Genomic DNA, 27699 nt, shown 5'->3' on the forward strand with positions numbered 1-27699 from the left:
ACTACTAATAGTGTAAATAAATTGAATATTAATTTCTACTTTGTGCTGTATTTTACAGAATGTTTACTTTAACCCTCATTACCCATTTTTGACTTACACCACGGCTCAATTCAGTTGCTTCCCCACTCATTCACTCTTTAACTCATTTATTTATTCACTCGCATATGTAAAACACTCTATCACTTTGTTATTCACTCACTCACTAATTTAGGCTTGCCCTCACTTTTTCACTCGCTGATTTATTTGTTTACTCATTTACTTGTTTATTTACTTATTTATTCATTTACTTATTCTCTTACGTAAACACTCACTTTTGCATTCAGTTACTCACTGATACAATCGTTCCTTCGCTCATTCACTCGCTGACTCGTTTATTTATTCATTCGCTTAGTAAATACTCACTCACTAATTCGGGTTCTCCCTCACACTTTCACTCGCTGATTTATTTACCGTATTTATTTATTCGCTTACATCAACATTCCTTTTTGCATTCATTGACTAATTCAGTCACTCCTCAACTCTTTGACTTACTGGTTTACATATTTATTTATTCAATTGCTTACGTAAACACATATTCACTCATTGACTCGCTCACTCATTCTAGCTTTTACTCGCTCAACTGTTCAGTCGCTCTCATTCGGTCCTTTACTGATGTCCTCACTCACACAGTCTGTTTTCCACTCACGTATTCACGTTTTAGTCAGTCGCTCCTCAAGCACTGGGTCACTCATTCACCTACTCTCTCCCACCGACCGGCAGTCTCTGCTTCTCTCTGTTTAATGCCCGCATTCCACTCGCCATGCTGCAGCGTCTCTGGAGGAATCGCTCACAATAAAATATTTAGCGCGTGATTGCGGGCGGCTTTCATGCGCACATTAATATTAACAAGCGGGCGCGTACACACGGCTGCGGCGTTGGCGCCGTGTTCACCAGGATGCGGAAAAGGACTGACGGCTACTGCTCACTCGCACCACTTTAGTTCTGAAAAAAAAAAAAAAAACTGCCATGGTTCAGCGAATCAGATATCGCAGAATACCTGAAGTATGGCAGTGGAAGGGTATTTATGTTCATTAGGAAGTTACTTTCACAGTCTTGTGTGTTTATATGAACGAATTGTAAAATATAAATATATTTTGTTAAACACTTACACATTGGACCTCTACCTTCACATTAAATTTTTAGTAAATTTTGTAGATCTTTAATTTAGAAGGCTTTTATTTCAATAAGTTTGTGATAGCTTATATCTATTATTATTATTATTATTATTATTATTATTATTATTATTATTATTATTATTATTATTATTATTATTATTATTATTATTATAGTTGCGAATAAGCCTATATAGGACTATGCAAATTCCTTAGGAGACGTTTCTTTGCCTTTATTTTTGTCCACAATTCTCTCATTCTTTGGCTGTGGGCTTCTTTCCTCTCTTCAGTTCACGTTGTTCCAGTCTTTTCTTCATTTTTTCCTCTTTGTCAACTTACCATTTATGAACTTTGATTCCGAAGACCTCCTTCTTTAATTAAGATCTCTTTTTGTGTGATTCCTGTCAAATTTAAGCCATTTTTTTATTTCACCAATACATTTTATAGCAGCTGTTTTACTTTACTCGTATTTTCATAAAATTCAACTATTTATTTTGTGTCTTTCGAGGTTCATTATTTTGACGTGTCCGTAAAATTTTCTGATGTCACTATGAATGTGTATTTTTTATTTCTTGTTTACTTCCGAGTCTATATATTTTTATTGTTATTATTATTATTATTATTATTATTATTATTATTATTATTATTATCATTATTATTATTATCATCATCATCTTCATCATCATTATTAATATTAATATTATTATTCAGAAATGCTTATAGAGTGTTAGTTGGGAGACCTCAGGGAAAAATATCTTTGTGGAGGTCGAGACGTAGATGGGAGGGTAATATTAAAATGTATTTGAAGGAGGTGGAATATGTTGGTAGGGACTGTAGTAATCTTGCTCAGGATAGGGACCGATAGCGGGCTTATGTGAGGGCGGCAATAAAGCTCCGGGTTCCCTAAAAGCCATTTGTAAATAAGTGTTATTATTATCATTATTATTATTAGCCAACAAATTGCCACGTCTATGGTTCAAGTGCTAGTTCACTAGTCTTTCACCCAGGTGGCGCTGGTAGGTTTTCTTTGGATACTTCCGTTTCCCTCTATTATGCCATCAAAGCTCTCCATCTTCTTCTCATTTCATCTATCATCTGCACTAGTTAAAACAGACTGATGTGAAGTCTTAGGGTACTATGGTTTCCGGTGTTTCCGGGTCATATATGGTGTTTCCGAGGTGGTGTTACAAACTTTCAGGCATGATGGCGAAGGGCACATGTATCAATTTGAGATAAGGCACCATGGTCCGAAAATGACTGAGTCGAAAGTTATAAGCAAAAATAACATCCTGCATCGGGTCCTTGTTAGAGAATTGGACCTGGATCTGTCAGAGCTGAGGTAGGATAGCTCATCTGTTAGCATCGGATTCACGAATACCATCTAGGACACCTGTCGGACTTTAATCATCAGTGGCGAAGCTCTTAAGAGGCTTTTGAGGCTTATCCTACCAAAAACTGTGATTTATTATACCTTGTAACATAGGCCTATAAGTTCGTAATAAGGATGTATCATAACGCTTGGTTTAACTCCGATCCTTTTTTTTTTAATTGGGTTATTTTACGACGCTGTATCAACATCTAGGTTATTTAGCGTCTGAATGAAATGAAGGTGATAATGCCGGTGAAATGAGTCCGGGATCCAGCACCGAAAGTTACCCAGCATTTGCTCGTATTGGGTTGAGGGAAAACCTCGGAAAAATACCTCAACCAGGTAACTTGCCCCGACCGGGGTTCGAACCCGGGCCACCTGGTTTCGCGGCCAGATGCGCTGACCGTTACTCCACAGGTGTGGACACTCCGATCCTTCCACATATTAAGTTCATTGTTGGTAGTCATTTCAGGATCCGAGAGTTTAGTACGAGGCGAGGCTTGTGGCCACAAATAATTTTCATTAATTATTTCCCCCCAAAAATACTTGGGCTTCAAATTCGATTTTCAAGTTTGAATTACATAAGTTGCTTAGTTTATAATAATCCGTGGCGCTACAGCCCGTGAAGGGCTTACACCGACCAGTCGGCTGCTGGCCTCACGCCCACATGCCGAAGCAGAGGTGGACGATCATCCAATCAGAATGGAGGTATCGTGTGATTAGCACGATAATCCCCCCAGCCGTTATAGCTGTTATTCGCAACCGGATTTCGCTACCTATCGTAGCTCCCCAAGTGCATAACGATGCTGGGTGGGCACCGGTCCCATACACTGGTCGAAATTTCATGAGAAATTTCTTCCCCCGTGAGGACTCTAGCCAGCGCGCATTCCGTAACGCGATCATTCCTTAGACCATGACGCCACGGCGCGGGACAGTTGCTTAGTTTACTTCCAAGAATAATGTCACCAAAGTTTGAAAGGCATTAAGGAAAAAATGTGGATGTTTTATCCTAAGAATCGATGTAGCTTATACCTTAAAGAAAGACACTGAACTTCAAAGACTGCAATGAATACAAAGGTACGTAGAAGTAGACTACTACAGCTAGCAATAAAGTACAGCTCGAAGACCAACTCTCACTTTTTAATTGATATATTTTGCGGCGCTTTATCAACTGCGATGGTTATCTAGCGTCTGAGTGAAATGAAGGAGACAATGCCAGCGAAAATAATGCAGGATTCAGTGCCGAAAGTTACCCAGAATTCGCTTTTAATGGATTGATAGGAAACCCCGGAGAAACGCCCAAACAGGTAACTTGTCCCAACCAGGATTTGAACCCGGGCCCGCTCGTTACACGGTCAGACGTGCTAACCGTTATCACACAGCGGTAGACACTCTTACTTGAATTAGTCGGTATGCACACAATACAAATGATGATGATGATGATGATGATGATGATGATGTGTGTAGCCAGTTAAATTTTTATACACACGAATAGACCACCAGGTATAGGGGAATAAATATCACGTCTGCAAATAGAGCAATTTGAACGCTGCGCGCTGAGCTGCCAGCGATGTGGTGTGAATGCATCTCGACGCGCTCCATTGGGCTCGACGGCTTGTAAAACACTTTGCAAGGCAATAATTACTACATCCAGCCCTGCAGTCCACATACGTCCATCAGGCCTGCATTACCGGGAATGCCACTGCGGAAAAATAAACACACTGTTTTTTAAAAATGACTCGTTCCTCCCCAGCCAGTTGTTACATTGTTCTCCGCGCTTTCACATGCAGTTCTACCTGAATTTGGTGTTGCATTAATACTGCTGCGAGCCGCAGGAATGCGTTTTGAATAGCTATTTATGGATTTAATTTATATGATTTTATCGTGTTGAATTGCAAACACACTCATATAAGCCACGCCTGACTGTTCGCGCGTCATCGTCCAACACTCTCGAATGATGGGTTCTCAGCAAAGGATCCACAACCTTTCGTCCTTGACAGGTAGTACGTGATTTATGGACATAGCATTGGCGACAAATTTTACTTCGATTAGGCTACTCGTACTTTTGTTTCCTTAACAATTATTATTACATATTGTTTAAAATATTCAACAGTACGGCTTTTCTCAATCTTTTTGATGAAGGAGCTCCTTTTGTCTCATATTACTTTAATGAGGCTTCCAGGGCTAGAGTGTAGAATGTATAACATAGTAATCTGAAATTTAATATATTTTTACTTTACTCGGTTATTATTTAACAATGCTGTATCAAGTACTGGGTTATTTAGCGTTCATGGAATTGATGATAGTGAGATGGTGTTTGGCGAGATGAGACAGAGAATTCGACATTCGAGGGTCATTTCATAAGTCATGACAATTATATTACATCAGTCAATAAAAATGTAGGATGGACATTATGACGAAATGAAGAGAAACGAATAGAAGCATTTGAAATGTAGATATGGAGAAGAATGGAGCGTGTGAAATGGACAGATAGAATAAGAAATTAAGTTGTGTTGGAAAGAGTGGGTGAAGAAAGAATGATTCTGAAACTGATCACAAAGAAAAAGAGGAATTGATTTGGTCACTGGCTGAGAAGAAACTGCCTACTAGAGATGAACAACGATCGAGAAAAGGAGACTGACAGCACTTGCAAAGCCGAAAACCTGCACGACAATGTTGTATTACGTCGCGTGCTTGACGTAAAGACTGGTTGCGAGTGTTCTGAGACTCGAGATAGATCACTCCCGAAGTCCCGAAGTCAGCAGCCTTGAATCCCCAGAGTTGTTTATACCTGACTGAACTTTTATCTACTTTGGTAATTGTTATATATGCATAAACACTCAAGTAGCCTATTTGAAATATCTCTACCTTTCAATGTATAATAATCCGTTCCCCAGTCTTTATTTAATTACTAGGCCCTTATTAAGAGGCTAGGAATTTTCTCTTCATATGTTTAAGATCTAGTGTCCAATCTCTAGTAAAAATATATTACAGTTGTGTTTTATGTTTCTTAGAAATGTAAATTTATTTGAGAATTTTTTTTTTTTTTATATAGCCATAGGTAATATCATATAATGGAACCAGAACATTTTGATAACTAAGATACTGTTCTGTTTTGTCTTTTTGTCTCATTTAAACATTTATAATATTATTTATTTCAATGATGTATGTTATTCAAAGTTACGAAATCTTTCCACGCCGACCAAATGCTATTTCGAAAAGGAAGAGCGAGACTCGAAGCGCATGAGAATGACGAGCCGCGACTCGAAAGACAAATGCAGCGAACACAGCGAGCGACAGCGACAGTTAGGTTTGTTCATCTCTATTGCCTACTGAAGGATGCACTGGAAGGAATGGTGAACGGGAGAAGAGTTCGGGGCAGAAGAATATATCAGATGATAGACGACATTGAGATATATGGATCATATGAGGAGACTAAGAGGAAGGCAGAAAATAGGAAAGAGTGGAGAATGCTGAGTTTGCAGTGAAAGACTTTCCCATGGGCAAAACACTTAAATATGCATGTAATTTATATTAGTGAAGTGCTTTGTGTGGAGTGTAACACTGTATGGGGCGGAAACATGGACATTACGACGAAGTGAAGAGAAGCGACTAGAAGCATTTGAAATGGGCTATGGAGAAGAATGGAGCGTGTGAAGTGGACAGACAGAATAAGAAATGAAGATGTATTGGAAAGAGTGTGTGAAGAAAGAATGATGCTGAAACTGATCAGGAAGAGGAAAAGGAATTGGCTGGGTCACTGGCTGAGAAGAAACTGCCTTCTGAAGGATGCACTGGAAGGAATGGTGAACGGGAGAAGCGTTCGTGACAGAAGAAGATATCAGATGATAGACGACATTTAGATATATGGATCATATGAGGAGACAACGAGAAAGGCAGAAAATAGGAAAGACTGGAGAATGCTGGGTTTGCAGTGAAAGACCTACCCTTGGGCAGAACACTATGAATGAATGAATGAATGAATGAATGAAAATCCGAAAAGTATGTTTAAATATGAGTATAATATGACTTCTTATAAATGCAAAATTTAACGATAATATGAAAATCAGAAAAGTAACGTGGATATTTAAATATAAGTTTGTTATATATTCCTGGGCCTAAATTACTACTATGATTAAATACTGTAGCAGTGTTGCATTTTGGTTCAAACAATGTTAAAGAATTCATACCTTTTGTTTGATAACTATGAGAATACAATACAAAATTATTTAGATTTTTATGTATGCATTTTTTAATATAATATAATAAATATATGCGATTGAAGGTCACTGGAATGTGCTTCGCATTGCTGTTATCAAATTGGGTCCGGGTACAGGAGGAAATGGGTAAGGGAAATTGAAAGATTCGTAAATGGAAATCATTGTTTTATTATGCACAAAAGGAATAAAGTACATTACTTACAGCTAACACCGTTCAATATACTCTCCCAAGACTTCCACACATCTTTGCCAACGATGATGCAGGCGTTGAATACCATCGGCTGTGTGCGATTCGTCTATGTGTACCACCTCTCGTCGAAATGCTGTTAAGATGTCCTCCATGTTTGCAAACCGCTTCCAACGCAGCGGTTTCTTCAATAGCGGAATTAGATCAAAGTCGCATGGACTGAGATCAGACGAGTAGCATTTCTGCCATTAAGAACTGCAATTTTCACGTATGACCGCTGTTCAACTTTACTTACATCCAGCCTCAGGCATACTAACATTTGCGTGTGCTGTCAATTAGCCACCAATGCACATAGATACAGTCTGGCAATGGCAGCCCATACAGTGTACAGCAGTGGTGGGCAAAATGAACGCAACCCACAAGACAGGATATAAATGGCAACTATATACTGTGGGAGAGGTTGCACTCTACAGTGCAGTGACGGATTTACAGACAGTTGCGCCACTACACTCCTACCTACCATAGAATAGTCCATTCACGTGATAATTAATCATTTTTCAAAGCAATTTCTTCGAAATTGGGATTTATATCTGTGCATGCTATTTTCAGTTGCGCAAGGAGATGAGCATCGCTTAAGTGGGATCTGTGGATGGACTTTATAAATTTCATTTTAGACAACAACTGTCCGCACTGTTAGGTTGATGAATACATACCGTCATTTCCCATAACTATGGTCCTGGAACACAAATATGGTCCACGATACAACCATTCAAAGATCATTGTAGAAGTAACATAAACCGTTCGTAGATAGCTGCAGTGACTTGACTTCAAACTACAGTACAGCAAAAATATAGATAATCGAGGTACTACGTTATGGAGTACAAAATTTGAATAGTTTTATCGTGGATAATAGTTATGTTCCAGGACCATAGTTATGGGAAATGACGGTACTCATTATTTTTGAAGCAAACTGTCTAAGCAATGGATATTTAGTACTGGACATCTTTTAAAAAATTTTAGCCCCCAGTAGACCTTCACATTCTGCTTTCAAGAAGCCAACATTCTGCAAATCCAGTACCTCTAACTGCAATTCTGGGATAACATTTTCAATTTAAACATGAAAAGGAGTGGCAAAAATATTGAAATCTTTCTCCACCCTTTGAAAATCACTGAATCTGTGTTCATTGAACTCATATAACAGGTGATCTGTTTTAAGAATGTACATATTTAAGTTCGCGTCCTGAATATTTGTAACTGATTCTAAACATGAGAAATGAAAGAACCGCCTTTCTTGTAAGTGTGATATCCTCTCGATTCATATGATTCTGCGAAAGACATTATATCTCTAGTGGAGCTCCGAAGTACAGCAATGCCGCAGGAATGCCCGCCATTGGTGTACAGTAATGGCAAGAAAAAAACCGGACGGACGGAATAATCAAAGTCCCCTAAATGAGCCACTGCGCATGCCACGCCCGCATTCACAAGATAGCGAGTAATCTATTGAAATTGTTGTAGTTTCGACTGCTGACGTAGCCCATTTCGAAAGCCATTAGAAAATAAGCTGGTGAAATTCATGTTCTGGAAATAATAATTTAATTAAGTAGTAAAAAATCGCTGCAATCCAAAAGTATTGTGAATAAATTTGAATAAGGAACAAAAAAAAGTTTCCTTCCCAGGCAGGATTCGAACCACGAAAGTCTTAGTTACCAGTTTATCGTGCTCTGGAGTGAACAGGCTCTGAAATCAGCTACAAGGGTTGGTCCGGTTTTTTTTGCCACTACTGTACAACAGGTTTTCAAACGTATATACTGAACTAACCACATTTTAGGTTATTCGCAAGATATAACATAGTTGCTATGACTTATGAAATTACCCTCGTATTCTGGCAGTATAACAAATTAGCCACCGTCGTAGCTCAGTCGGCTGAGGCGCTTGCCTACCGATCCGGAGTTGCGCTTAGGAGTGGGTTCGATTCCCGCTTGGGCTGGTTATCTGGCTTGGATGCTTTCCGAGCATTTCCCCAACTGTAAGGCGAATGTCCTGTAATCTACAGCGAATCCTAAGTCGCATCTCGCCAATACCATCTCACTATCATCAATCACATCGACGCTAAATAACCGAGTAGCTAATACAGCGTCGTTAAATAACCAACTAAAAAGTATGACGAATTACATATCCGAAGTGACGACATCTAATAAGTAGAATTAGGCTAATGTCCCCCGATCATTGAATGATGAACGAGTATGCTGACTAGAAGAGTTGAATTATTAGGCTATATGACCAGTAAAATTTGTCTGGAGCCCTATCATTTGATAATAATAATAATGTTTTTTATATTCCGGACTGCAACTTTACTAACCAAAGGAACACTGTCATTCTGGGCAGAGTGTGTATATACAGTTGGGTCCGAAAGTCTTGTCACCTTCCCCCTCTTATTTGTATGTTGATGTGCATCCATTTTGAACATGTCATAGCGGATGTGTGACAATAGTTGATACTTTACGTTCAAGCTTGTTTAGTGATCCAGAACATCAGTATGGGACCATCATTGTCGCGGCACAAAATGATGCGGCGCCATGTCCTGTGTGAAATTTCCGCAGCAAAGGCGGTGTGATTTCCCTGAATGCCTCCCTAACAGCTTGCTTCAAATCTTCAATTGTCTGGTATCCATGTTTCGAGACATGCTGCTTAATTATTCCCCAAAGGGAAATGACACCGTCTTTGCTGCGGAAAATTTCACACAGGACATGGCGCCCATCATTTTGTGCCGCGACAATGATGGTGCCATACTGATGTTCTGGATCACTGAACAAGCTGGAACGTAAAGCCACACATCTGCTATCACATGTTCAAAATGGATGCACATCAATATACAAAAAAGAGGGGGGGGGAGGGAGGTCTTGAATTTTTACAATTCCGAAGAAAGCCAAGGTAACATTTTAAAATACGTTTCTTTTCCACTGCGGCCATCCCGAATAAAAAAGCAGGTTTCGGTCTACACATCCCCAAAAAGTTCTTACCAACTCGTAGTCTTGAGCATTAGAAAGACAAGTTTCAAAATTTCTAGCTAATTCCGCCTGATATCATCAAGGCCCACTTGTTCTTCTATGTCAGGCTCCGCCAGGTCGACTCAAGATCGCGAGAGGGCGTACAGGCCTGCTTACGGCTTCCACTGCGGGCAGTACAGTTGTACCGCAGTCTACTATATACAGTCACGAAGCTTGAGTTTTGAGGGTGCTAGAAACAATAGACTGTGACGGTACTGTTTTGCATTGCCTGTAATGAGGCGATATTAGCGATCCTAGTGATGAGCAACTACCTAATGTTTGAATATTTACTACATATTGAGCTTCGCGACTGTATATACTAGACTATGGTTGTACACTGCAGTCTATCAGTGGTGGAACCTATCGAGGTCGCTTGGGGCACCGGTGCATTGCATTTTGCACCAGGAATATTTATGTGCTAAAAACATGAACCTTAGTAATGTAATGGATGTTGTTGTGCCAATAATTAATTTCATAAGTTCTAAAGGACTTAATCGCAGGGAGTTCAGAGCACTGCTTGATGATATTAACAGTGAGTATGGGGATTTAATCTATCATACCGAGGTAAGGTGGTTAAGTCGAGGAAAAATTCTGGAAAGTTTTCTCCCACTTAGGAATGAAAGGTTGTACATGGGCAACCTGTTAGAAGCCTAGGACATGGAAGAATGTATAAGAATAATGCAACAATTGTGCGAAGACTTCAAACGTAGATATCAGGATATTAGAGAACTTGAACAACAATTTAAGATATTTGCAACACCTTTTTCAGTGAGTGTCCTGGATATTCCTGCTGAACTACAATAAAATTATAAATACTTGATTTACAAAGCGATATTGAGCTGAAGGATAAGTATTAAAACAGAAAAAGTATTAACCATTTCTATACTTGTTTTCAACGAGAAAGGTTTCCTAAACTGCACAATCTCGCTGCAAGAACGTTGTGCATGTTCGGGACAATCTGCGTATTCGAAACACTGTTTTTTTAATGATGTTTACAAAGTAACGTCACAGAAGCCAACTAAGTGATGAACACTTGAAAGCATGTTTGCGATTGGTGGTACTAAAACAATAGCTCCACGAATTGGAAAGCTGCTTTCTAACAGAAAACTGCAAAAATCGCCGCGTATCTCTGATGTATAAGAAAATGTACTATTATTATTAGAGGTTTGAATAACAACGTTTGTACAGTTCTTTTATTTTGTTAATTGAACTGTATAGCAATGAGAAGACGAAGTATGTTAATCTGTATAAAAGTGTCTATTTTGTTTTGTTTCATTGTTGTGCAAACGTGCAAAAATTTATTTCGTATATATAGTTAGTTAACTATACCAAATTGTATAGAGTACTGTTTTCGGTATAGTGCAATTAACAGTGAAAGTGTGCTTCAATTAATTTATATTCTTATCACAAATTTGGTTCACATACAAGTTCTTAGCTCCGCCACTGTGGAAGAAGCTACCCTTGTCCTCAGCCGTACGTCAGGGCTTGAGGGTTTGTACGTACGCACGAGAGTGCAGTCACTTGACGCTCCCTGTCTGTGTCATATTTATTGCCAAAGTTACTGATTATAAGAACAGAGGAAAAGTAGGATGGAATCTCTAATGTTGAGAATTTTTCGAGACATCCTCAATATCCAAAAGTATCACCCCAGTCAATGTCGGGGATCGAACTAGAATTCGCGTAATAGTAAGACCACAAATTGAAGACTCACTGAAGTCGACAGTGTTTACTCTGCGAACCTCAGATTAACAACATTCATTGTAGACATTGGACCAATAAAGACGGCTAATGGAATCAAATGAAGATGAGTATATCAGTGTGTATGTATCTGGTTTGCGAGGCAATCTTGGTTTTTATGGAAGAATTCCGAGTTATTACTGATTACTTCATAACGCACTGACAGATCGAGGCGTTGTTTGACCTCTGTGCTTCTATAATCAAGGGAGCGATATTCCCATTACCATTGTCGCGACCATTACCAACTGGCACTAGAAAATAAAAAAAAAGTAATGATTTTAATATGTGCACACAAAAGTGCAGATTTCCGAAAAAAAAAACTAACATTTTAATGCTAACATGTATAAAATAACAATAGGTTACCGTGAAATTGATTAATTTTACAGAATACATTATACATTTAAATATAAAAATTGATGAAAAAATGTATCAACAACCTGTCCGTCAGTTATTGCGAAACAAATTGGATGTAATAGAGGCAGGAGACCATTAGTGCAAAAATTCAGTTCTGTTCGTTATGCAGAGAAACATCATTCATCACCATCATCACCATCATCATCATCATCATCAAGATACTTCAGTCAACTTGGAAGCTCAGTTGGCAGAGCGTTGACTTATCACAACCGTAGATCCGAGTTTAAATCTCGATAGAGATATATTGTAGTAGATAAAGCCAAGATTGTGAAGATTTTCTTAGAATTCTCCCATTTCTTTCTTGTCATTCCATAAGAATTCTCTACAGTACTTCTTTCACTATCATCCCCTCTCCAAAAATAAGGCAGCACTTGTGATTGTGGGACGCCGAATCGGTAGTACGCCGTAGAGGAATTCCTCACAGTGCGTACTGTTAATTGCAAGTTATCTTGAACCTTACATCCCCTAAGTCTGTCTTTGGAACTGTTCGGTACGGCATGTAGTCATCAACGTAACGACACGGCAAGGATACCCCTCCCTCGGGTAACGTGACTCTTTTCAGAAAACGTTGGTTCTTTTACCTTACGGCTCTCTACTGTAAAAGAACTTGGTTCAATACAGACATCATCTTCTCTCGATACTCCGGTTTTGAGAGGAGAACATAGTTTCGTAGCAAGCTTTAATTAACCTGTAATGAAGAAGTATTTAAATATAATCGTGTGAACACTCCTCTCTCATCCGGGCTGGGGACCAGCAATGGCGGAGTTACTACAGCTACTTCTATACATTATATAGGCCCGCATGACTTACACCTTTAGCTAATATGTACATATTCTTATAACAATATTTTACAGGCTTATTATTTGAATTTACATTATACGCAATCTATATCGCTATCATTGCTGCCATCATCGCTTGGTTCAAAATTAATTATTATTTCGTCAATGGCATCATCCATTCGGAATTATCTTCTTAATCGTAGGTACTACTTTCTGAAAACGATAGAATTCTTAGATTGTATCCCGAATAACATGTTGATCGAAGTCGTCCACTTCAATTTTAAACAAGTATAATTCTGAAATGAAATAATATGTTTAGTAGAACTATAAGAAAATAATAACTTACAACAGTAATTCATTATGTCGTTCACAGTACACACACTATTGTACATAACTATTATAGCAATAATTTCTAAACATTACATACCTATTCTATCTCGGAGTAGTGTGAGGTTCATTCGGTTGTAATTCAATATTATTTTTAATTTTCTTCACGGAACTAATACTTTTGCTCTCTCATATTCCTTAGCAAGAGGTTCCAGCAAATATTTGTTTAATTTTTTCTCCTTGCAACGCTTAATTTTATTATACTTGCGATAATTTCTCTTTCTCGGCTATGGATAACAGCGTTACTCTTTCTCCGCGGTGGTGTGATTTCACCATAATTACTACCCTGTGGTTACTGCTCCATGTTAAAACACTACTGGTACGCAGTGAAGGAAATAGCTCTATGTTTCTTGGCAAGAGGTTATGCTGCGGAGCATGCGCAAACAACTCAGTTGGCTCCACCCACGTTACGCGCTTCCTTCCCTCTGCCTCTCTGTCCCCGCTCAGGAGGTTCAAGATGACTTGCATTAACAGTACTATGTAGCGGGAATGGTGGATTGTAGACGACATTTACATAAGAGGTATCGATGTCATTCAGGTTCGTTCTTCCTTGGGTACATGACTCACATAGATATGTGAGGTACAGCAATTTGATGGCTGGAGAGGAGTGCATAGTATAGCGAGTAGTGAAACCTGTTTATAAAGGAAGTACTAAAGTAGTCAGAAACATTGGCTATTTCTATATCATTAGCAAGAACTAATGACGTAGTTCCCGTATCTAAAAGGAACATATGATTTTCCAGTACGTTTAAGCAGAGGCAATCTTCACACTTGTCACATTACATACGAAATAAATCACAATATATAAAGAACTCCCATTTGTTTATGTTCATACGTTCGAAATAGGACTCCACACATCGCAAAGTTACTAGCCTATTTGTAACAATAGTCATAAAGTATACTTACATATCATACTTTTGTTTACTAATGATGGCTACTTATCTGTACGTCATTCACCAATATTAAGCCAGTTGAATACTCCAATTTACGAACAGGGTCGTTGTCGCTCTCTGGTCCAAATTTGGATGTCGGAATCGTGAATTTGGATGACCCAGGTTTACTACTAAGAATACCAAATAGAGTAACCTGTTCAACAAATCTCCTCTATTGCCACCTCGAAGGCGCTGCTTTTCGTAGCGATGGATTTGTCGCAAGCTACTTACGTAACGAGCTTGAATTTCTGTCACCTTATAGATCTTCTATCTTTTTTCTTGAAGAAATAAAAATTATTTTTCCTTTCAGTTGAGCGGGCTTTCTTCTCCGGCGGGGGTACATACATTCTCCTTATGACGATTCGCCTTCATCTTCAACAAACTTGGCTGATTGTGAAGATTTGCCTTCTGCAAGAGACACGGCTGTTTGTAAAGACGATTTTTTATCTGTTGCTTTCTCGTCGTCTTCGTCGAATATCTTTCCAGTCGACAATATTAGTTCTTAAAAGCCTTGGTTTTTCTGAACCGACGCATGCGACGTGCGAGTTGCGAGGCCTGCCTCGCACAAATCTGGACTACACGAGAGATAGTGAGTGGTTTCTATAGCTGCAAGGTGCACCTCGCACCTCGCACGTCGCATGCGTCGGTTCAGAAAAATCAAGCTTAAACCAGGCATGAGATCAGAGTACTATGTTGCGTTCGAATCGCCAAACAAGTTCGGCTTTTGATTCAGTTTGCGAGAATGTGTTTATTGTGAGTCACCGGCACGAATTCGATGTTCCTGGTGGTTTGTTGTTTGAAGCATTTTCTGGACGATGATGCTTCGATTTGCCTAACATCTCACTATTGTAACAATCACATAGCATATTTATATATAAAACGTGGCGAAATGCAAGTATGATTTTAGCATAAAGCAGTAAAAAATAATATGTTCGTTTCAGATTCGACAACTACGTCATTAACAGTTGCTAATGATGCAGAAATCTCCAAAATTTCATTCTGAAACTTGAGAATTTCTCTTGTTAGCAGGTCAGCACAATCTACATTGAACTCATTCTATAACTGGTACACAAAAATTCCATTTGGACTGAAGTGCATTGCCTAGCCTAATAAGCACTTTAAATCTACATCGTAATACTTCGTTTGTTAGACCATACCGCATAATTCGGACAAGTGTACGTTTGTTATGATATGTTTCAGAGGTCTGCTTGACATTTTTTTTCTCTCGATCGATGGACCAAGACGTGCAGCGATAAATAATATATGCAATCCCTAACAAATTTCGTATGTAGGCCTACTCGATAAAGTTGTTCACATTGTGTATTATTATTAGGGCCTATCAGTTGTTGCGCGATATCATATGCTAATTTCTTTTTTAATTTTAGAAGTGCATCGAGCTGGTTTTCTCATAAGGAACAATACCTTCCCAGACATACATCAATCAATGATATCATTAAAAGATCTCTTCTAACATTCCGTCTCTTTTGGAACCACCAGGTAATAGTCGCGCGGATAGTAAACGACCCTATGGTCTAGAACTCTAGAGGAAAATCTTTAATTTTGGGACTCCACTTGCGTTGACACTCTAGCTCCATTTCACTTGCCGAATACGTCCAGACGCGCAGCATCTACTCCTGAATTAACCGTGAAGAAAAAAGTCAATAAATATGCTCATCTTTTAGACAATTACATATTTATCCCCTTTGCTGTAGAGACGTTCGGTCCCTGCAGTCATGACGCTAAAGTTTTTGTATCTCAAATCGCCAAATTTTGATCTCCATTACGGGTGATCGCCGTTGCACTACTTATTTGCGTCAACGCTTAAGTATTACTATTCAACGCGGAAATGCAATGAGCGGTTTAGGTACTCTTCCCGATTCCAGCCCTTTGAACGAACTCTTTCTTCTGTACAATGTATTAAGTATTCTATGTGTAAATATTTGTATTTGTTGAAATATTGTCAGGTATTTACCCCTTTTTAACGTATTATTTAGAGAACATAATTGTACGGTATCACCACAGTCTAATATATACAGTCACGAAGCTCAATACTTACTAAATATGCAAACATAGACAGTTGCTCACCACCAGGATCGCTACTATCGTCTCATCACAGAATCTTTCCCTAGCAGACGATTAAATGTATTGTACTTTCGATATCGTGTTCTTTTGAAAAAATTAGCACCTTCCTTCCACTATTGAAATATGAAATACATAAGGTTTATATATTATTTTAATAAAATATATATTATATTCTATAAACTCACCTTCCTGGATCTTTCAGAACCTATTTTTCTTACAATTTATAATACTACAAACGTCTCCTTATCCCATATTATTATTATTATTATTATTATTATTATTATTATTATTATTATTATTCAAATTATTGTATTTTAGCCATTTACAGTTATTACAACCGATAACGAACATTTCACAGTTTACATAGCATTTTCACAAACATGCGAAATACGGCACAGTCAATGCCTTTTCGATCTAGACCAGGCCGTAATGTTTGTTCGGGTTTTCTATTTCAGTGTATGGAGCTCAGTGAAATATTATAACTTTATTGCGTATCATTGCTAAGCTTTATTTAGTGTAATGTGTCCATAAGTTCCGTTTACTTCTTGTTGCATAATATGTTGCAGAAATAATTACAAAACTGTGTTTTTTTAATGTGAAGAGAATATTACATGTTAACATAATCTGTTCGCGTCAACATTTTAAGTTTAGAATTGAAGCTATTTTGAGGTTTAATAAAAAAGAATTTATATTGTGATTTCAATTTAGCACATCTACCTTCCTTAATTTTAGACAAAAAATTTACCATACCACTCCTATGAAATCAGTGCACGTACAATTGTGTTACTTCGTCTCTTAAGTAGCAGATAAATACAATAATTCAGTACTCAATTGTAGTATTAAAATACAGACAAATTGAATGTCCGGAGTATCATACATGATATTCCACACCTGTGGAGTAACGGTCAGCGCGTCTGGCCGCGAAACTAGGTGGCCCTGGTTCGAATCCCGATCGGGGCAAGTTACCCGGTTGAGGTTTTTTCTGGGGTTTTCTCTCAACCCAATACGAGCAAATGCTGGGTAACTTTCGGCGCTGGACCCCGGACTCATTTCACCGGCATTATCACCTTCATTTCATTCAGATGCTAAATAACCTAGATGTTGATACAGCGTCGTAAAATAACCCAATAAAATAAATACATGATATTATGCTTAATTATAATGTATGATTGCGAATTTAGGAATATAAGTTAAATATCGTAAACGTAACCTATAATTTTCATATGAATGGCAGAGCATTGGAGATCACTAAATTTAGACAGAAAGGGGCAACTGGTACTGTAAACATAACCTATAATTTCAACATATATAAATATCCGCACGGTGCAATTGTAAATTATTGAATCGTGCATAAATGAATGTACAAGAATTTCGCAATATTAAATCGAAATAAAGGCTGGTATTAGACATACGAACAACGTAATTTTCACACCATAAATAATATTACACCTTCACTCGCAAGTGAATTATGTCTGAAGTGTCTCATAACCATTGTTTAAATTTTATTAATGGAATTACACTACATTTTAGAGAAACATATGTTACTGTTTATGCATTCCAACTAATTTATATGGTTGAAACGCCGCCCTTCGTGATCGGGTTAAGCGGGTTACATGGTCGGCCTATATTAGATCACGATGGCTGCGACACAGTCTATTGTTCCTAGTATTCACAGCGCTCCAAGCGGCTAGCAACTATCGCGAGAATTGCAAAAAAATCATCCCAAGCTTCGTACTGTATATACTAGACTGTGGTATCACAATGTTATTTGAAGTTAATATTGTATAAAAACAATTGAAATGAAAAAAAAACTACTAAAATATATTTATAACATTACGAAGTATTTTTATTCTTTACTATTTCTGTTCAGATTCCTAAATGGAAGAGTCAATAATGTCATGGAATCTTCAAACCCACAAAGAACCTCTGTCAGTTAAGAAGTTTGTTGTGAATTATCGAAAGGTAATGTTGCAGCTGTGATAAATTATTTTGACAAATAGAACTATAAAATTCACAAATTGCTGTCGAGGGAGTATGTAGGATTCACACAAACCATTCTATTTTCATTTCAGCTAAGTTTTACATAAATTATATCGAAATTTAATACTTGTACGCTGTTCAATGCTGATATGATTACTTCAGCTACTGTCACTAGAGAGTTCAGATATTTTATATAAACTGCTGTTCACACAAAAGTATACTGTCTATGTAACATTATTTGCACGTTAAATTAATTCTGGGATGCACTGCACTAGTAAATAGTAAATTGTGCCGTAAACATGTGCCATTGTTTGTATGTTGCAGTAATTCATTGTGGGATACATCATAGGCCGTAACAGATTCCTGGTTCACGCATTTATTGATTGTACTGAGTGTACTATTTAATGATGCATTTATCTCATGGCTCTTATTTTGGTTCAATGAAGTTAATATTATTATTTAGCTTCAACACTAAGTGAGAGCTACGGGCGTTTGTTTCACTTTTTCCGAGGGTAAAATGTGTCTTTTCTCGTGATATTTTTATTTAAATTTGTCACGAAAATATACCGGCAACAAATGTAATTATAATGGCGTAGTATAAATGGTTGATTAGATATGAGTCTGATATACTTTCGGGATGCTCTTTTGAACTTCCATTTCTATAAATTGAAGACATTGCATATGACTTGATGGCTAGCAAACCTGAAGGAGACAGAATAAACTCCTTTTGCGATGACATTGTGTCCCGTAAAATCACTACCACAAAGAAATATAAATATATCATCATTCAGTGAATTTAGAAATATGTTTCTCATCTTGTCTTATGTAGAAACTCTTCAAGTTTGGTAACAATGAAAATTATGACTCTAGTGCGCATGCGTATGACAACAACACATAGAGTTAAAATGGTGGAATTCACGGTACAGCAGAAAGTGAAATGTTATTGGTTAGCCGAATTAAAAGATTGCAGTGCAAAGACGATTTAGGCAGGAGTATGGTGCAAATGCTCCAGAGCGTCATACCATTGTGAAATGATATAATGAGCTGTTGTAAACAGGCTCTGTGTTAAGAAAGAAGAGAAACTGAAAAAAAGCTTTATCCTCAGCTAAAGTTGAAAATGTTAGGCAAGCATTTCAGCGCAGCCCAAGAAATGAATTCGACGGGCCAGCTCCGAAGTAGACTGTTCACAATATTGTCCATAAAATATTGCGACTTAAAGCATACAAAATCCAACTTGTGCTAAAGCTGTAGCGGAATGATAAACCCAGACACCTAAAGAATGCTGCGGAACACGTGGAGGGAGATAGAATAGATACCGTCTTGATATTGTTCGGGCCACCAGAGGCGCACATGTGGAGGTCTATTGAAACTTGGTGAGTTTTTCTAACATGAAATCTAAGTCCAGTTATTCGTCACTATGGGTGCTATTCATAGACATTTCGCTAGCCCGCACTACGATCGTGCTAAAATAGCCCCACCTATCGACTGGTTACTTGTACAGGATTCATATCATATCATATCGCTAACACTGGTTTATAAATACGAAAAACCTTAGTTCGCTGATCATCCACCGGAAGCCTGCGCTAGGAATGTCTATGAATACGGCCCTATTAGTTTATGAAATATATATTCTAGTTCTTTGTGGTAGTGATTCTACGGGGCACACTGTACATATTTGAGAACCGTATTACTTCAGGCGTCAAGACCCTCGTCTTCCAAGAATGTGGGCAGACATAACACTGTAAAGAGATGAAATAAATCATAAATGCCCTAGAATCTTTCCATTCAAAGTTCAATTCTACCTTTATCATAATCATTCCAACATTATTTCTCTTCATTGACACACTATTGGAATTTCAGGCCTTAATATAATACGTAAAAATCCAAAGCAGTCATTAGCATATACAGTACCAGTGAGGAGAATTCGTGAAGTCTGTGACAAGCCCAAGTGTATTACGATTTCGAAATAAGATTACGCTGAAAGCAGAGTAACACGAACAGAGTTTATTTAAAAATCATCTCGTAAAATCAGATGTTCTAACCTTAACAAATAATAATAAATAACATATCAATATAGAAAAATATTCGCTAAAGCATTTTAACCAATGCAGACAAAGTGCGTAATTTCGTAGAGTCCTAAGCCTGCTAAATTTGAAAGAAAATTATATGTAATTGAAGACTGTTTTTGCAAAACTCGCTAATTGTAAAAACTATATTTTATATGAAACACAAAAAACTGAAATAACTGCAAGTTTTGCTATAGCTCTCACATAGCAGAAAGCTAGTTTTGAAAAAAAACGATCACACTTTGACACACTACTGTGAAGGAAATAATAAGATTTTCCTAAGAAATTTTTAGCATTATGTAGAGGGCTAACTTATGTTAACTAATCCACCAAAATCTCAATTTTGAAAAATTTTCAGTTAGCAAGTTTAGCAAAAACGGTCCTCAATTAGACAATTATGAAACCTTGAGCCCCTAACACTACTCGAACTGGAACTCGTGGCGCATCTAACACTATCTCAGGCCGAGAATCGTAGCGTATCTAACACTATCTCAGATCGGGAATCGTGGCACATCTAACACTATCTCAGATCGTGGCACATCTAACACTATCTCAGATCGTGGCACATCTAACACTATCTCAGACCGAGAATCTTGGCACATCTAACACTATCTCAGATCGGGAATCGTGGCACATCTAACACTAACTCAGACCGAGAATCGTGGCACATCTAACACTATCTCAGGTCGGGAATCGTGGAACATCTAACACTACCTCAGACCGAGAATCTTGGCACGTCTAACACTATCTCAGGTCGGGAATCATGGTACATCTAACATTATCTGAGGCCGGGAATCACGGCACATCTAACACTATCTCAGGCCGGGTATCGTGGCGCATCTAACACTATCTTAGCCGGGAATCGTGGCACATCTAATACTATCTCAGCCGGGAATCGTGGCACATCTAATATCTCAGCCGGGAATCGTGGCACATCTAATATTATCTCAGCCGGGAATCGTGGCACATCTAACACTATCTCAGCCCGGGAATCGTAATGCATCTAACACTATCTTAGGCCGGGAATCATAGCGCATCTAACACTATCTCTGGCTGGGAATTGTGGCACATATAACACTATCTTACACCGGGAATCGTGGCACATCCGACATTATCTCAGGCCGGGAATCATGGCACATCTAACACTATCTGAGGCCGGGAATCATGGCGCATCTAACACTATCTCAGGCCGGGAATCGTGGCACATCTGACACTATATCAGACCGAGAATCGTGGCACATCTGACACTATCTAAGGCCGAGAATCGTGGCCCATCTAACACTATCTCGGGTCGAAAGTAGTGGTACACCTAGCATTATGTCGGAGGTCAGTTGAATCGACCGTGGCGCATCTCAGTGTCTCCAGCTCTAGGCATGATACCTTTGAACACGATGCTATGCCTCGACACAACGATGCATTACTTTTTAAAAATGTATAATAGTTTAGTCGTCAGTGGACGTCGAAAAATTACTTTGCTATTAGATTTGACGTTTGTATGTTCATATCCGGATGAGGACGAACAAACATTTTAAGGGCGATAAGTATCATTATTATGATACGTGTGGAAGATTTACTGTACGTAAGAGAGTTACATTTCTAGATTCGAGGGCGTTGGAAAAATGTAAAAATTTACCGGCCATTTGTTGTCAAAGTCAAAACTAAACTCTACTAATATTAGGTAATTATTCACATCTATTACTCTACTATCTGTCTTAAGATCCCTGTATTTCTGAAATGGAATTATAACACTGCCAGAGTAGCAGCACAGTCTAGTACATACAGTCACGAAGCTTGAGTTTATGAGGGTACTAGGAACAATAGACTTTGCAGGTACTATTTCGCATTGTCTGTGATGAGGCGATAGTAGCGATCCTAGTGGTTAGCAACTATCTATGGATGCATATTTACTACGCATTGAGCTTCGTTACTAATATATGCTAGACTATGATAGCAGTGTTTTCATCAATCATGCCTTGAGGTCCTTCTTGTCTTCTATAATGCATACATATTATATCTCATCAAGACATCTATTTCTTCGTAAGTTATAAAGTATAAAAACGAATGAAGTGTGCAATAAATTGAAGCAAATTAACGATTTTTACTTACCTTCGGAGGTGGAAGGCACTGGCGCATAATCCGTATAGGAACTCGTCCGTTTCTCGTTGGACGCCATCTTGTAGCCCTTGGAATTTCTCCACAAGGCCAGAACTCTGAAACAGAAAATTTGCTACGTTTTTGAATTGGCTCTTTAATGGGAGAAGCGAAGGAAACATCAGACCTATTTATACAAACGTTTCTAACCTCCAGTCACGCTCTGTGAAATTTGTAGTGGGAAGGATATGCATAGCGAAGATTTTTTTCAGTACGTTGTATCTGTCATGCTAATCCAGTATTATCGTTCGTCTTAGTTTCTGTACTTGCAAGGAATGTTTGATAAATATTACTATTACAAAAATTCATATACATTTATATATGCAATGATAAATTAAGTTATTTCTGTAAGGAATTATTTATCAATGAATTCGTGGTTTTTCTGAACCTAAACACTTATCCTTCAGTTTTTTTAGTTTCTTTATACAGTGCATTCTCTGATAGTTAATTATATGTTGATACGATGGCCGCTTTCCATACCCTTGTGAATTATATTTTCTAGTCTGCTCGTGAGTCTGTATGTGTTACAATCAAAATATAGTTTGGTACAACGCTTGGATACTTGAAAGAGAGGAGTGAGGTGAATGAAACTCTTAAGGTGGACTTTCAGCATTGTGTCAATATAATTATATATATATATATATATATATATATATATATATATATATATATATATATATAGAGAGAGAGAGAGAGAGAGAGAGAGAGCGTTTACTAGAAAACAGGGTTCGTTCAGGTAAATATCGGAATTTTTCCTGTCATAGATGAGGAAATAGTGTGTGCATTTCCCCTGGATCGAGCGTGGGAAGGTTATGTGTCATTAAGTATGGATAGATAATATAGGTTTAATCGACGTCGATGTTAGAGAATTTATATATAGTGAACCCTAAGTAATGTCATCAGTTTCAGGGAGTTATTCTTTGAGATATCTTAACAAAAAAAGATTAATATAATTTTGCTGGCTTTTGCTTCCTTTTCAAGATGAAAAGTGTTTTGTACGAAATATTTCATAGTGTGTTTTGGTAAAGCCATTGATTTAATTCCCAATATGCTCAGTCAATTTAAGAGAGCAATATATTAAGAAAATAAATGATTGAAAAAATTTTAGTTTTGTCCTTTAAATGTGCAGAAATTTGATCCGAACAAATGTAACTTTTCGTTCTGAAACGGAATTTTTAAAATGTTACATTTGTTCGGATCAAATTTATGCATATTTAAAGGAGAAAAGTGAAAAGTTAAATTGATTGCTGTCCTAAAACACGGTATGATATGTTTAATGTAAAACAATTTTTATCTTGGAAAGGAAGCAAAAACGAGTAAAATTGCATTAAACCTTTTTGTTTGAAATATCTCAAAGCATAACCCCATAAAATTAATGAGATTATTTACGGTTCACTTTGTATAAAGCAGACTTCCATTAAGTGCAATTCAATTTAGTTCATGGGAATGCAGTACACAATGAGACACAATGAGACACAGAATCTTCATTTATTATACATACATGGGGGCGCGTGATAACATCGTGGATAAAACATAATGCTGCAAACCGGAAGGCGATTCCCGATTAGGTTATGGATTTTTCCATTGATCTAATCCTTCCAGCCGCACTATGGCCGGTGTCTACTCAGTCTCTAACAGAAATGAGTACCATGGACATTTCCCTGAAGATAAAGGCGGCAGACACGTAGGACTGACATTGCTACTGTCATTAAATGGCGATTGTCTCTGTAAAGATAGAAGCCCTAGCCTCTCGCTACCCTCTGGACCGATTTGGCCTATCATGGGGTTGAGTTTAATTAGTATATTATGAAGAATTCGTACAAAATATGTCGTGCTATATTTCTACGGAAATATCCTAGCGTTTAGCAGTCATCTGATAGAAACCAGTATCAAACACCGACCGAAATTTTATTGCATGAGAAAATTTCTTTCCTCATGAGGACTCATTCCGTAACTCTAGTCCACGGTATGACGACTAAACCCTTGGGGCCGTATTCATAGACAATTTTAGCGCGGGCTTCCGGTGGATGATTAGCGTTTTTCGTATTCATAAACCATTGTTAGCGATAGGATATGGTTTGAATTCTGTACTAGTAATCAGTGGATATCCGGGGCTAGCTTAGCAGGCCTATGCTCGTAGCGCGTGCTGCGAAATGTCTATGAATAGCACCCTCAGTTTTTAACAACCGCGCAATGACGCCTGCGTGAGCATGATGCGGCACGCAGAAGTCAAATCTGCATTTATTTAGGAGGCTGAATTTTAAGTCACGTGCGTGGCTATTGCGCAGCGACTCTGCGGAAGATCTGCTATGTAATGCGGCAGCGGTATCAAGACTTGGCCTTTAGCGTGGCACGCGGTAGTGTGTTGTGCACTGTGGTATAATGATTAGGGGTCGGAATTTAATTATGCACTATAAAATAGTATTGCTACTTCGTAGGGCTGGGGACGGAGCGGTTCGGTTCGGAGCAGTTACTGTGACGTCATTACTCGGTTGATCCGAGTACAGTACCGAGTACAAATTTGTGGCGGCAGATTTAAAATTTAGATAGATTGAGTCGATTTTAGAACGTACTTTGAAAGTGAAACCAAGCGTGTTTTAAAAGCGTTGTAGTAAAGCGCTTTCGCTTTGCCAATTGACGAGAAAAAAGTACTTCTCTTCATTGCAAAATGGCAGTTGTAAATTTTATTTGCGAGATTACAACTATTTGCGGAGCTATTTTATATGAAAGGCCTATTTAACTTTCGGTGTTGTTATATATGACAGACGAAATAAAATTGATAAAATAATTTATAATACTAACAGTTAATAAATTAACATGTGAGGTAAACGTTAAACGCTGCAGCTAAGTAAAAAAAAAAGATATAGGCCTATAAAGAAACGGGCTCCACGAAGCGCTGCCTAAAACACTTAAAAATAACACCGAATAATTATTTATTATTACGGAAAGTGAATAAAATAATCAATAAAACGTGGAATCTTAAACTGAAGAACATAATGTTTATTTATTTTATAACATTACAACCATGTTTTCTTTGGTAAAGAGTAATATTATTGATAAATTAAAGTAATTAGGTAACATAATTCGTAGAAATAAATATAAATAAAATGATGACTGATGAGGTAAGACAAATCCAATAAACACAAATAAAAGAAAAATATAGGCCTAATGCACTACCTTTTTTAACATATTTTAATATTAATCAAACACTCTAATATGATAATAATAATAATAATAATAATAATAATAATAATAATAATACTATGGCTTTTAAGGAACCCGGAGGTTCATTGTCGCCCCCACATAAACCCGCCATCGGTCCCTATCCTGAGCAAGGGTAATCCAGTCTCTACAATCATATCCCAACTTCCTCAAATACATTTCAATATTATTCTCCCATCTACGTCTCGGCCTCCCCAAAGGTCTTATTCCCTCTGGGCTCCTTACTAACACTCTATATGCATTTCTGGATTCGCTCATACGAGCTACATGCCCTGCTCCTCTCAAACGTCTTGATTTTATGTTCCTAATTATGTCAGGTGAAGAATACAATGCATGAAGTTCTACGTTATGTAACTTTCTCCATTCTCCTGCCACTTCATCCCTCTTAGCCCCAAATATTTTCCTCTCCATCTTATTCTCAAACACCCTTAACCTCTGTTCCTCTCTCAAAGTGAGAGTCCAAGTTTCACAACCGTACAGAACAACCGGTAATGTAACTGTTTTATAAATTCTTTCAGATTTTTGACAGCAGACAAGACGACATAAGCTTCTCAACCGAATAATAACACGCACATCCCATATTTATTCTGCGTTTAATTTCCTCCCGAGTGTCATTTATATTTGTTACTGTTGCTCCAAGATATTTGAATTTTTCCACCCCTTCCAAGGATAAATTTACAACTTTTATATTTCCATTTCGTAAAATATTCTGGTCACGAGACGTAGGGGAGATGCAGGCAATGGCGGTCACCTAAGCGAAATCTGTGTCAGACAACTAATAATCCAATTCGAATTTTGGTGAAGGCATTAGAACTGTTGAACTATCCACTTTCAACTGCATATATTAAAATTTTATAAACAGTTGTTAATTTTTATATAAATGCTTTAATTAAAGACCACTGCATTGACCGGAATTCCCAGCATATGAAGGTAATAACGGTCATGAAATTTACAATTGAATTTAAAGGGAGCAACCTATCATATGATTTATTTAATATTTTCTAGGTTACAATGCATGTACCAATCAATGCAATTACACAAAAACAATGTTATAATGGATATGAAAATTAAAAGTCTTATGTTTACATCTGTCTTTCTCCAAAACAGTTAGAAATTATATATATATAAAACAAAATAACTGCATACAATATTTTGTTAGCTACAAATCCGTCTTAAGGAAGTTGCATGAAAGACAATCTCATACGTTTTCAGTTACAGATATAGTTAAAAAATTTTCTCAGGTCTCTGAACGGAAATTAATCATTCATGTTAAGGCAGTAGTCACAGTCATATCCCTCGGCACTATCACAACCACTACATGCTGCATGTACCCACTTTCCGCAGCTTGTACAACGATACCATAATTCACTATTCATGCCATAATCATTGCGCAGAAAGCACTTCTCTCTGTCACTCTCCAGTTCATCACTGCTATCACACAAGACGAGATCATCAATCTATGATGAAGATTCAAAGAACTTCTTGGGGAGTTTTTTCTTTGCATCAGATCTCTTCGCAGCAGTTCTTTTAGGCTCGTAATTCTTTTGTTCTTTCTGCGACAGTTTCTTCTGTTTTTTAGCCTCAAACTTTTTCTTCATAGGTGAAGAAGTGAGTATTTCAGAGTGCTGCTTTTTCCTTCCTCCTGATCTTCTATTGTTAGATGTACTAGGTCCAGGTGATATCTCATTCAAATTTGTGGAAATACTGATTTCTCCTCGTGTTTCATTTACAGCTGCAGAAACAGTTGACTGAGCAGCAACATTGCACTCTAATGGAGCAGAAACAGGGTGAGATGAACAGATGTTTGACTGATTAGGGGGATCAGACTGTGATGTGGCTGGGTGAAGATCAGGGTTATAATAATCTGAATCTGGAAACAAATTGGAATTTAAAGGGAAAAATTCCTGTTGCTTCAAAACCTGATAAAGCATTCGCTATGTTAGCAACTCTGGCATATGCTTTGTTGAATAATTCT

The 27699-nt window shown here is 37.7% G+C and overlaps 1 protein-coding gene across 1 annotated transcript in view; it reads right to left on the bottom strand.

The window, feature by feature from the left end:
• The window catches only part of LOC138709260 (organic cation transporter protein-like), a 343326-nt gene that overhangs the window by 259691 nt on the left and 55936 nt on the right, over positions 1-27699 (bottom strand). Inside the window, exon 2 of the mRNA XM_069839911.1 lies at positions 22458-22561. Within this exon, the coding sequence (XP_069696012.1) occupies positions 22458-22524 (67 nt within the window). The 5' untranslated portion in view covers positions 22525-22561. The remainder of the gene's footprint in view (positions 1-22457; positions 22562-27699) is intronic.

Source organism: Periplaneta americana, chromosome 11 (assembly GCF_040183065.1).
Source record: "Periplaneta americana isolate PAMFEO1 chromosome 11, P.americana_PAMFEO1_priV1, whole genome shotgun sequence".
Lineage (NCBI taxonomy): Eukaryota > Metazoa > Arthropoda > Insecta > Blattodea > Blattidae > Periplaneta > Periplaneta americana.